General features: G+C 45.3%; 1 protein-coding gene across 2 annotated transcripts in view; it reads left to right on the top strand.

Annotated features, from left to right (window-relative positions):
• The window catches only part of CELSR1 (cadherin EGF LAG seven-pass G-type receptor 1), a 175,135-nt gene extending 166,333 nt beyond the window's left edge, over positions 1-8,802 (top strand). For both annotated transcript variants that reach the window (XM_083463187.1, XM_083463188.1), the window contains exons 32-35: positions 2,042-2,209; positions 3,853-4,095; positions 5,917-6,181; positions 6,738-8,802. In XM_083463187.1, the coding sequence (XP_083319313.1) occupies positions 2,042-2,209; positions 3,853-4,095; positions 5,917-6,181; positions 6,738-6,762 (701 nt within the window). In that variant the 3' untranslated portion in view covers positions 6,763-8,802. The remainder of the gene's footprint in view (positions 1-2,041; positions 2,210-3,852; positions 4,096-5,916; positions 6,182-6,737) is intronic.
• The last annotated feature ends 3,904 nt before the right edge of the window (positions 8,803-12,706 follow it).

Raw genomic sequence — 12,706 nt, 5'->3', positions numbered from 1 at the left:
GTCTTTCTTCTCAGAACCGTATATGACAAACATCTCCTCTAGTCCCCACCAACCAGTACCATGTATTAATACAATCAGTGCTTTTCTCAGTTTCAGCAAACTGTAGGGTGTTTGTCTCATTGTCAGGTGTCATTGATTAGGGCAGGCTTAAGTAGCAGCACTGTGGGTTAAACCACAGAGCCTAGGACTTGCTGATCAGAAGGTTGGCGGTTCGAATCCCCACGACGGGGTGAGCTCCCGTTGCTCAGTTCCTGCTCCTGCCCACCTAGCAGTTCCAAAGCACGTCAAAGTGCAAGTAGATAAATAGGTACCGCTCTGGCGGAGGGTAAATGGCATTTCTGTGCGCTGCTCTGGTTCTCCAGAAGCAGCTTAGTCATGCTGGCCATATGACTCGGAAGTTGTACGCCGGCTCCCTTGGCCAGTAAAGCGAGATGAGCACCGCAACCCCAGAGTCGGCCACGACTGGACCTAATGGTCAGGGGTCTCTTTACTAAGTAACAGCAGCAACAGTAACTACCGTATTTTTCCGTGTATGACGAGCTTTTTTGACCCAAAAATGAGGTTCAAAATTTAGGCTCATCTTATACACAGGTAGCTGACGGGGGATGCGCGAATTTTTGGCGCGAGCCCAAGATTGTAAGTGGCGATTGGCTGCTTGATTGTTGGAGGGGATGCCGAAAATTGCAGCACACAACCGCTCGCATCACTTACAATCGCCGCTTACAATCTTGGGCTTGTACTTCATTCTGACGGGTGAGCGATTTTCAGCATTGGCCACTTGATTATTGTGGCGCTGAGGCAGCCAATAGACAGGGAACTGATAGGTGATTTCTGTGACGCGAGCAGAAACCACCTATCACTCCCCAATTCCCACCAGCGGCCGCCAATCCCGCTACCGCTTGCTGCGACAAGGGCAGCTGTCTATTGGCTGCCGCAGCGGCAAACAGGAGGGCTAATAGCAGCAATCAGGCAGCTGCAACGCGAGCGGTTGCGTGCTGTGTTCCAGTGGGTGAGAAATTTTTGGCAATCCCCCCAAAGAATCCTCCCCAAAAGCTCATTTCCCCTATTTTCTAAATTTTGAGGCCCCCAAAATAGGGGGTGTCTTATAGACGGGAAAATACGGTAATTTCAATATTGCATCAGGACCAAATCAATATTTGTAGTAATAGGAAATGTCAGAAGCCATAAGTGTACTACTGTGTTGAAAAGGGGAACAAGAGATCCTCCACAATGCATAATATAGCAAGATACAAAGCTGTGTTTGTACAGTTACTTGTGCATGGGTGTCAGGGCTGGTTCAGCTGCAGGTCAGCATGGAGACACAGAGATGAGCAATAAAAATTGATTCTTTATTCAAAGAAACAGAATACAAACTGATAAACCTACAGGCAGGACTGGTTGCCAGAACTGTGTCTCCCACTTTCCCCTAAGTCTCCTCCCCATCCAGCTGTTTTCCCAGCCATCTTAAACTCCGTCCGTTTTCTGTGCTCTTTTCTCTGCTCCGTGCAAAGCTCTCTATGCCCTTGGAGACAAGGGAGGAGTGGAGCTGAATACAGTGGGACCGGCAGGCTCCTGTTGCAGCCTCAGCCCCCACCTCCCTCTCAGCTGCCTCTCCTTCCTCTCTCACTCAAGCCTGTTGCTTGTTCAGCATCCAACCATCCTGCCCCCTGCCTCATCGTGTCCTACCACCACTCCCCTGGCTTTTATCCTTCCTCCTCTGAGGCTTCTCTAGGGCACAGAAGCCAACCAGGAAGCAGGACATGAGTGCCACAGGTCTCTTCCCACTTGGGATTCCCAACAACTTGCATTTAGAGGCATCCAGCAGTGAAGGCAGAGCATAACTGTTGCAGCCAGTAGCCATCAAGAGCCCTATCCTCTGTGACTATGCTGCACAAAGAGGATTGATAGAGCGGACTAGACCAAACACCTGTGACTAAAGAATGCTTGAAGGATGTGATAAGTTAATGAACTTGCTGTTTCTTGCATATAGTAAACCGGATGCCTGCGTTGTTTCAACACTTTCATTCATTTACTTCTACAGAAAACGATTCTGACTCGGACAGCGAGTTGTCCCTTGACGAACACAGCAGCTCCTATGCCTCCTCACACTCGTCAGATAGTGAGGAAGATGGGGTAGAAGCAGGGAAAAAATGGAACGCAGCCAGCTCAAAAAACAATGACCGGGGTCCACTCCACAGCACCCCCAAAGGTAAGAGAGTAACAGCTAAAAATGTGCTTCCTCCTGTGGGGGCCTTAAAGGTCACTTTGAAATGGCTGGTGTGCTTCAAAGAGTAGCAGGGGAAAATGCACCCCAAATCTAGATGGGTTTGGCCTAAGACGGGGCTGGGGGACCCTTCTTGCTGACAGTGGATGGGGAAGCCAGCAGAACCGGAGCCAAAAGTACTACAGTACTTATCCCATCCACCATCCCTTCTGTTCACCCGCATGAAATTAGACGGAGAATCTCAGGCCACAGGTTGCCCACCCCGGAACAACTGACTTGTTATTTCACATTCCCCACCTGATTCATGTGCCGGTTGTAAGGCTAGACGAAAACACCATTTTAAAAGTTGAAAGGGCAGCAGAGATGAGCCATAGTCAAAATGAGCGTTTACTGCGCAAGAGGATTCTTAGTCTAGAAAGGTCTTCTGCTGTCGCAGTTCCTTAAGTGAATTGGTTGCGAATCTGCGGCACCAGCAAATTCAGAGAAAGCCAAAAATACCCCTGGCCACACTTGGGTGTTATCCAGAACAGCGTGGAAGGCCGAGAAAGAAGAAACCTCTCAGCAGGCACAGGAATGCTGCTCCAATCAGCTGACACAATCCAGGCAACAGGTCCATGGTGAGCAAAGGGCAGGGCAGCACGTGAAGCCACCAAGAGGGAAAACAGCTCCTTGTTCTCTTCAGGAATGTGGGGTGTTTTCCCGGCCTTGTGTCTCTTGTGGCATTTCAGCAAGAGCAAGAGTGCAATGTTTCCTAATGCAGCAGGACTGCCCTGGCTTGCAAATGACCCTCTCCATAACAGGAAAGTCAGTGGGGAGGCAGTGACAAGCAGACTGAGCAGAGCAGATCTCCGCCCGCCCAACATCACCTAGTGAGGCTTAATTTCATTTATAAAAAATCATTTGCAAAATGTGCAAGTCACTTTATTTGGCTGAAAATGGGGGCTCAGAAAGTGGCATACTTGAAACTCAAGGAATCGCCAAACCCTTTATTGTAAAAGGGAATCACTCGGAATCCGGTTACTTCTTGGTCTCTGTGATCAAGAAATCACCTATTTCCCCCCAACTTAATTTTCTTGTGCCCTAGTTTTATTTTTAAGTGAGAACATTTTCAGTGCCAATAACCCTGCTGTTTTAGAAGAATGAATTTTGGATTATGTGTGTGGTGGCCCAATAAATGCGCAGTGGTGAGAAAGATATGCTTCCCAACCCCAGATTACATTGCTGAACTTCCAATTCATTTGTGGAACGAAGGTTGCCAGCAGGGTGGCTGCAAATAAGGAGAAAAGAAGCAACCATGAACCTAAACCTGAAATTATACGCAAACCAGATTTGAGTCAAAGGACTGCAAAGAAAGCTGCCTCATCCTGAGTCAGATCATTGGTCCACTGGGCTCGGCACTGTTGACACTGATTGGCAGCAACTCTCCAGGTTTTCAGGCAGGAGATACCACAGACTGAAACTAGTTCATTTAGACAGCTTTGGCTAAAGATTTGTCATCACTAATGGGCGTATTCTGTGTTGTAGATAGTTGCCAAAGCTGTTTCCAAGAACAGAGGAAGCTGCAGAGAGAAGCTCTAATGTTGTGTGTCGCTTTTTGTTTTTAATTGGTTTGGGGTTTTATTTTTCAGTGGATTCTGTTCCCAATCACGTGAAACCCTACTGGCCTTCTGAGGGTGTAACGGCAAGTGATGGTGAGGAGCCAAGTGCAAAGCAAAAGCTGAAGGTGGAAACCAAGGTGAACGTGGAACTTCACCGGGAAAACCACACCAACCACAGCAGCGAAGCGCCTCAGGATAAAGAGAACGAAGGGCAGCAGAAGGAGAACAAGCCACTTGTGCAGCAGAACCACCAGCAGCCAGAACAGAGGAAAGGTAATGGAGAAAGGTCTCCGTAAATATATCCCCAGAAATAAATGCTCAAGAGACCTTTAGCTCTTCCTGTTTGCATTGTCTCAGCCTCTCCTACGTTGAGCACACCACCTTAAACATACCCATATTTCAATGGATGTCACGATTGGACATCCTCCCATCCGTTCTGAACAAAGGAGAGGTGCAGAGAGCTTTGCTTCAGGCAAGCACAGCAGTGCCTAATGTCAGTGCCTTTCCCCCATCAATGGGAAATGATGCCTGCTCCATTTTGTGGTCCTGCCTTTTCCCCTACCCTTTCAAATGGAGTAGCTGCTTTGTTCTTTGCCATGCCACTATCTCACAATTCCAAATGTGCCCATTGGCCCAAAAAGATTGACAGCTGTTGCGTTTAACAATGGGATTTGGTGCCATGAGATGTGGGTGATGACCACCACTTAGACCTCTATAAAAAGGAATTGGAGTAACACAGAGAGAGGAGAAATCACTTGATTGCTGATAGTCATGCGGGCTGAATAAGACGTGCGGGATCAGAGACAGCCTTAGGAAATGGCAGTGGGAAAGGGCTGTGTTGTCCAGTCCTACTTGTAGGCTTCTTCTAGGCAGCTGGTTGATCACTTTGGAAAACAGAACGCTGGACTCAATAGGCCTTTGGTCTGATCCAACAGGTCTGTTATGTATTTAATACAAAATAAGGAAACACAGCAGTTCTTCACCCACCTTACAATTTTGCAGGTGTGCACCTAAGTAGCTTTGGTGCAAGCCTAAAAATGTAGTTCGAAAGTGGCAGACATGCCTATTGAGGATGCCTGCATCCTAAGTGACAGGGAGCCATGACTGACTGTCAAGTGTAAATTTAGTGAGATGCCTAGGCAGGAGAGTACGTAGAATCACCTGCCGGACATGGCTGTGAAATCAATCCCTACAAGCAGGGGAAACTTGCTGGGTTTTCATTTCATGTCTCAATCTGAGCTCTCTTCTATGATGATTTGTACCAAAGGGTAGGTGAAGGGCAGGCTTGGGTACCAGATTGTTCCTGTATAAACTGTTTTTACCAGATGGACAAAGTCTTGGTAGGCATTGGTAGTTGAGCGTAATGATAGGCCAGACTTACCGTATTTTTCGTCCCATAGGACGCTCCATCCCATAGGACGCACCTAGTTTTTTGGGGGGGAAATAAAGGGGAAAAAAAATCCCTTTATTTCCCCCCCCAAAAGCAGGTCGGGGAAACCGAACCAGGTCGAGGAACAGCGGGATGGCGGCGCTGTGCCTCCCTGCTGTCCCCCGAGCTTGTGGGGCTGGCCCGTGTCTGCCCGGCGCAAGGGGCGCTCTGCATCAGGGCGCCCCGCCCGCCGGGCGGCAGGCTGCTATCCGCAGCGTGGGGAGCCTTGCGGGGAACTCCTGCAGGGCTCCCCACGCTGCGGATGTCTGCCCGGCGCGGGGGGCACTCTGCTTCAGGGTGCCCCTCGCGCTGGGTGGCAGGCTGCTATCCGCAGCCTAGACATCCCTGCCGGACCTCCCGTAGGGCTGCCTAGGCTGCGGATGTGTTCCTGAAGCCTGGAGAGCGAGAGGGGTCGGTGCGCACCGACCCCTCTCGCTCTCCAAGCTTCAGCAAAAGCCTGCATTCGCCCCATAGGACGCACCCAGATTTCCCCTTCATTTTTGGAGGTGAAAAAGTGCGTCCTATAGGGCGAAAAATACGGTACTTATTTCCAATCTAAGAATACATGGAACATTGAGTCTTCCTTAAATACAGGTTTTGAATTTGTCTCCATTTCATTATACTGAATTCCTCCACTCATCACTTCCCGTTTCTTTCCACGGAAGGCATACTGAAGAACAAAGTCACCTACCCACCGCCACTGGTAGACAAGAACATGAAGAACAGATTAAGGGAAAAACTGTCAGATTATAATCAAACCACTATCTCGTCAAGAATGACTTCCATTGGGACTAACAATGGCATCCGCGCTACTTCAGATTCTGGAGTAACAATAAAAAACCCCAGAAGAGATCAGCCTCCAGAACAGATAAACGGTTTGGCCATGAACGTCCATGTGGGAACCGTAACTGCGGAGACTTCTGATTCTGAGTGAGTGTGACTGTTTGTGAATTGCTTCTCTCTGTTGCGTGGCGTTGCCCCTCTTGGGTTTCTGACGCCTGCTCCTCTCCATACTTTTTAACAATTCAGCGGCCCATATCGCAGACGTTTGTTCTTATAAAGCCTGGTACAAACGTCAGGACTGTTTGCTCCTCCTTTTCGCCTGCTTTCTCTTGTGCACTAATCCTGCTTTGTTGTAAACCAAAGTTCTCTGTTGCTTCTGAAACGGGGAACTCTGGTTTAATGTCAGTTGACTCATCAGGATAGTAAGCCAGAGTCATATCCTGGAACCTAATTAATCACAATATCCCCTACCACCATACCCAAGTTAACAGAATACTTGCTTTTTACCGATTACCTTGCCCGAAAACATCCTGTCATTAATTTCACCCACTTTTTAACTTTCCTACTGCGTCAAGCTGCTGACGCCTGTCTGTCTCTCTGCATGCTAACATATTAAAATGAGCTCGGTAGTTTCACTTAAAGGATTTGTCAGCCTGCCTCTGTTTTAACCCCAAGTTGCATGATTGCTTCTCTTCATGAACAGAGGCAGTAATGAAACTTCAATTTGAATCATCAGGAAATGGTAACACCTGCTGCAACTTGCGAGAGACGACTCTGCCGGTGATGCCACGTCCCGGGGACCTTTTGATTCTGCCTTCGCCAAGGGATGTTGCGTCTGGGGAAAGTTTCTCACGGCGGCACCCCTGTGGCCATGCCCCATTTCCTGCAATCTACACAGTAAAGCAGCTTATGGTACCTTCAGGGTCTGCCTGACTGCATCAGTTGTGCCAAAACAAGCAGAGGCTGATGAATGGAAGTCGCTACCGGAGAGCAATGCCTTTTGGGAAAGTGGACAGAGCCATAGCAATGCTGCAAGGATATCCTTGAGGAATAAATGGTCCATAGTACAGTAGACATACCGGCTTAAACCAAGCCCTACCTGCTCTCACTCTCGGCCTACGCTGGGGATCTGGGGATCCAATAGGATCTGTGAACTCAGGAGAAAAACATAACCACACCAAGTGCCCTTTCAATTCCTTTGCCAGCTTCCACGCCAGCTTGTGGTGGACACTTTTGTCTTAAAATACCATCATTTTGATATAAATATATAAAAATATAAATATATATATATATATATATAGCTGTAGATATTTTTTATATATTTTATATGGTGATTCTTTAAAAGTTTCTTTTTGTACATTTCATGTAATATGACGGTTTTCTTAAAAATTTGATAGCAGGAGAGTAATTGTGAAAGAGCTTTGATATTTTTTATATTAAAAAGAATTGCACAAGTGTACTTGAATTTGGCATTTCAGGGTGGGGAAATGTAACTAACGTCTGCATCACGCCTAACTGTAATACAGTCTTTTTAAAAAAGGCTGCCACTTATCTCTGGAAACTTAAATTCAGGAACAGAATTTGTCAGAATAATCTGAAATATTTTAAAGGATTCAGTGTGTATTTTTGTACTCCTCTACACTAGCCAATCATCCAGTAACAACAAAAGTATTTGTGGGTGATTTTTAAGGAAGTCTGCCTTTTCCCCACTATTCCATCTACATGTAAACATTTTCTTTATTTTTCTGCACTTCAAAATTTATACTTGCTTAGGAAATGTGAAATTAACTATTTTTGTGTCGCGCAGTTAAGGACTGGAAGCAGAATTGATAACCTGAATGCCCAGAAGTGCCTTTCCAGAAGTAAAGGCCTTTAGTTAATGGGCTGGACAGCATTTCTCCATAATGTGGAATTCCCTTTTAGACTCCCAGGGGTCAGGGAGGATAGCTGATGACAAATTCACAATTTATCAAAATAATAAACGTGTAACTTGTATTTATGATACTTGGTCTCAGAATGCACAAAGCTGCCACTCGTTTGTTCATTTACCCAAAAAGGGAAACTTTTGAGTCAATCTGCATGATGCAGCCTAGTTAAGCCCCCCAGATTTCAGTGACAGACTTGAGCATTTGCTAAGATTTTTCTCCCTTTGAAATCAAGTCGCCTTATAAATGCTTAACTTTGATAAGGTCAGCGATTCAGTTTTAAGAGATTATGAACGCAGCCCTTTAATATTTAGATTGCATTCAGATATTGCAAAACTACCTTATTTAAGGGATACCTGATAACTGGATTTCAAGAGCAAATCAGAAATTGTTTTGTTCAATTTTATTTTATTTTTAAACCAACTCCATTGTCAAGCTTAGAGAACCGGAAAAGAGTATGGCTCTTTAAAAAGTATTGCTTTCATGCTGTATGAAAATCTGATGTAAAAAAAAAAGAAAGTTTTAAATGTGAACATACCTGCCTATCATACCTGGGGTTGTGCTAAATGATGTTACAGCTGTTTCACATCTATGTGTATATTTTGTCCCAATGAAATGTAGTTAGTTAATTTTTTTATCAGAACTGTTAAAGTGTGTCAGCTGTGCTAACCCTGGGGGTGGGGGGTGAAATCCTGGGGTGGTTTTTTTTTGTTGTTGTTAGTTTATGGCAGATTAGACACTGGAGGGATTTTTTAAACAAATGTATATTTATTAATGTGCAGAACACTGGAATTGAAGCACAGATGAGAGAACCTAACAATAAATTAAGTTTGTGGATTTGTATTAATATTAGCTTCCAGCCATTTATTATCCATTGGTCTCCTCTTGGTAACCCACGCCAAGAGAAGGCAGAGAATCTCATTTACCCGTAACTGCTGCTCTCCCAAGAGCCTCCAACTCCCAGGGGTATTCCTTCTGTTGCTCACATCCACAGTGTTTGGGTTTCTTTCGATAAGCCAGAACCAACCACAGTGAAGGTGGCATTCTTTTCCTCTTCCACTCCTGTGACTTAAGATCCCTGCTGGATTGGGCAAAAGGCCCACCTAGTCCAGCACGCTGTTCTCACAGTGGCCAAGGAGATGCCCATGGAAAGCCGATCCTCAGCTCCTCACCTGCAATTACTTGCAATTAGCATTCACAGGCATACTATCTCTGATAGTGTAGGCAGAAAGAACAACTGGTCTTACCTGAAGTGTCATTCTGGGAGTGGAGCGTCATATCCAATGGAGTGGGTATTCAACCTGTCGTGAGACACTAGACAGGAGCAAAGACTTGTGGGCGGCACTCCCTCAGTTTTCCGGATTGGCCAAGCAGAAAGTACCTAAAGAGAGAGAAAATACCTGCCGACTTCCCCCTTCCCCGGCTCTGGAAATTTCTGTAATAAAATCTCTAAATTGCTAAATATCTGAAAGGCAAGGAAACACAACACAAGGAACATTACAAACTAGCACTCAAGATAGTCCATACTCCCCCAAACAGTGTATAGTAGAGCTATACAGTAAATACACTCCCAAAACTTCAGGTAAGACCAGGGGTCAGCAAACTTTTTCAGCAGGGGGCCGGTCCACTGTCCCTCAGCCCTTGGGGGGCGGACTATATTTTGAAGGGGGGAAATGAACGAATTCCTATGCCCCACAAATAACCCAGAGATGCATTTTAAATAAAAGGACACATTCTACTCATGTAAAAACACACTGATTCCTGGACTGTCCGCGGGCCGGATTTAGAAGGTGATTGGGCCGGATCCGGCCCCCGGGTCTTAGTTTACCTACCCATGGGTAAGACCAATTGTTCTTTTTAGTTTGTGGGGCGTTGTATCCATTGGAATGGAACATACCTCAGACCTTTCCCAGACAGGAAGCAAGCTGGAAAGACGATCTCCCCACAAGGGACACAGACTAGTCTGTTTGGTTGTCTTTGCATTTGAGGAAGCCTGGAACCACTGGGACCCTCGCCTCCCTTGAAAACATTGACAAAAGGGCTCGGACTGGAATATAAAGTCCCTTTGCCTATTTGGGGTTCGAAAGGGGCAAAAGGATTGAGACTGAGAAGCGTTTGGTGAGAAACGACTGGCTGGTCGCTTGTCATCTCTCTGGGTTAGGAGAATTTTCCTTTTACCCTTTGATTCAATAAGGACATCTTTCAATGCCCCTTCTCCAAAAAGGGAAACGGTAGAAAAGGGAACAGTAGAAAAGTTCACCTTAAGATGCTGCCTCTGAATTTTGGCTCTTTAGCCACAAGGTACGTCTAGCCGTTATCTGGGATGCCCTGCTCTTGCTGAAAACTGAACAGAATCCATAGAGGCAACACGAAAGCCCAAGCCTTTAGGTTAGTCAGAATTTGGTGTTGATGGGCCACCTCTTGGAGAGGAGATTGCAATAAGTCCTCAAGCCACACAATGCATGCTTGGGCATATGATGAAGCAACACAGGAAGCTCTTAAGGGCAGCTGCTTCATGAATTTTACATGGAGCAAACTCCAGCCTCCTGTCATGTCACGTTCCGGAGTTGGGCATCTCCCTCCTGGGGGGACCAGATGACGAGATGAAAGATTTAACCGAGGGAGTCCAGCCTACTTCCCACAAGTCTTTGCTCCCGTCTAGTATCAAGCGACAGGGTAAACACCAATTCCATTGGATGCGACGCCCCATGAACTAAAACACAGCCATTGACTTACCAATGCATATTTCAATTACATGCACACAGCTCAAACCTTCCTGCGGAGAGTAGGTTTCAGCTTCTCTGAATAACCAATGAAGAGTTGCTAAGCAGCCAGGGACTTGGCTCTCGCCGCCCTCCTCCTCTGGTGAAAGCTCTCCGATTGTAAGCACATCTGAGACGTTCAGAATCCATCTGTTCAAGTGAAATGGAGCTTTTCAAATCGTTCTGTTCTAATCTCTCTACCCCACTCAGTGAAGTAAGAAAGCCAAAAAGATTGCAGATTGTATTTCTAGCTCAACAAGATATGCAGTAGAAAGTTCCTCCCCTGCCAGCTTTTCAGTTTCCTGAGTGTTCAGTGTTAAGAGCAACCCCCTACCTTGTATTTGTAAAGTGTTTACAGAATGGACACCCTCTCATCCTGGAAGTAAAGTTTAAATGCTTCCAGGGAAGGGAAAGCAAAGAAGGCCTAAGCAAAATCTAGACATCTACCTAAGTATTGGCATCAGCCCTAGTAAGAGACAGCTCCTGGACAAATAGCCTATTTTAAAAACTTTGAATGAGGCAGACCTTATATTCAGAGTGTGAATATAAATTTCAGTGGTCCAGGACAAGAATTTCCTTTGAAACTTAGACGTGGTGGATAAATACAAAGGGTTGATATCAACCCTTTTATCAGCTGTGGTTTAAAAATAAAAATTAAGAGCTAAGGCTGTGATCTGACATTAAACACACCTGCTAGTTGGAAGAATATACTGTTGGTAGAAGTATTTATGTGGCCCATTTGGCCTATACACAAACCTTCAGTTAGCTGCATTTACTACAGAAATTAAGAATGCCAATCTTAAGAGTCGATATATAGGTGACTCATAGTAGCAACACAGTCCAAAGGTATGAAAATAAATCGGGAATCATAGGGTATGAGCCAATTCACCTGCAAATCTTGTCAAATTACAAGGGTAAGGAACAAGGGCCGCTATTATTTTTCGAAGGGCTGTGCATCAATGCTGCTACCTATGCAAAGTACAAGAGGACAGGATTCTGCCCAATGAAGCTTACTGTCTAAATTTCAACTCAGGAGATAATGGGGAGGGAAATGGGAAAAGCTTGTGTTTCTTTCTGGCCACACCTGCCTTAGATTAGCGGATTACGTGGTTATGCTAAAGGTGTCAAGGAACAGGTAGGTCTTGAGGAGGATCTGAAGGAACTCAGGAAGGTGATGTCACACTGGAGTTCTGGAAGGCAGTGAAAATGGTGGAGGAGCAGGATACCTGCGGATGGAGGCATGTGCTACTGCTTAAAATCAAGTACATATGTACATATGCACATACATATACCAATAATTACATCACTGCATTTTCACAGAACATTTTAGAACTCAATGCAAACTCTATTTACAGCAAGGTATGCTCACCCCCCTCCCCTTCATGCTTACGTGTCTGGGCTTAAATAACTATTCTAGCACAAACTGGGACTGACAGGCTACAGCTTCTCACCAAACACCATGTAACATTTGTATTTTGTTAGCATTATATCCAGCCCCTAGCCCATCACTGGCAGAAAACAGCATGGGGAAGTATTTCAAATTACTTGACATTGTTGGATTTTTCCAGCCCTGATGTCCAGTAGAGGGAACAGATAAACTAACTAAATTATTCTCAAACTGACATGTGCATTAACATGTCATAATAACTTTTGCTTTAATTGATTAATTAAAGAATCAGCTGAAATGCTAAGCAAAGAATTGGCAAAAGCAATTACTCTTAATGGCCCTTGTGAATTACTCCAGGAACAATCCTAATCCCTTGAAAAGAATATTTGCCACCCAGCTTAACTGAGCAAGTATAGTAGTCATTTTCCAGTACAAAAAAACACACCAAACAATAATAGACCACATGTCTAAATCCAGACTAAACCAATTCATAATTGTTTAAAGGCTTCCTCCTATTTTGGGAGTATGGCCAATTTTAAGGGTTTTTTCCCCCAATGGATAGAATCTATTCATTTCTTCTATGAAGGTGAAGTGTGTC

This window comes from Podarcis liolepis (assembly GCF_965112155.1).
Source record: "Podarcis liolepis genome assembly, chromosome: 10".
In the NCBI taxonomy this organism is placed as follows: Eukaryota; Metazoa; Chordata; class Lepidosauria; order Squamata; family Lacertidae; genus Podarcis; species Podarcis liolepis.
This window is presented reverse-complemented; position numbering and strand designations above follow the sequence as displayed.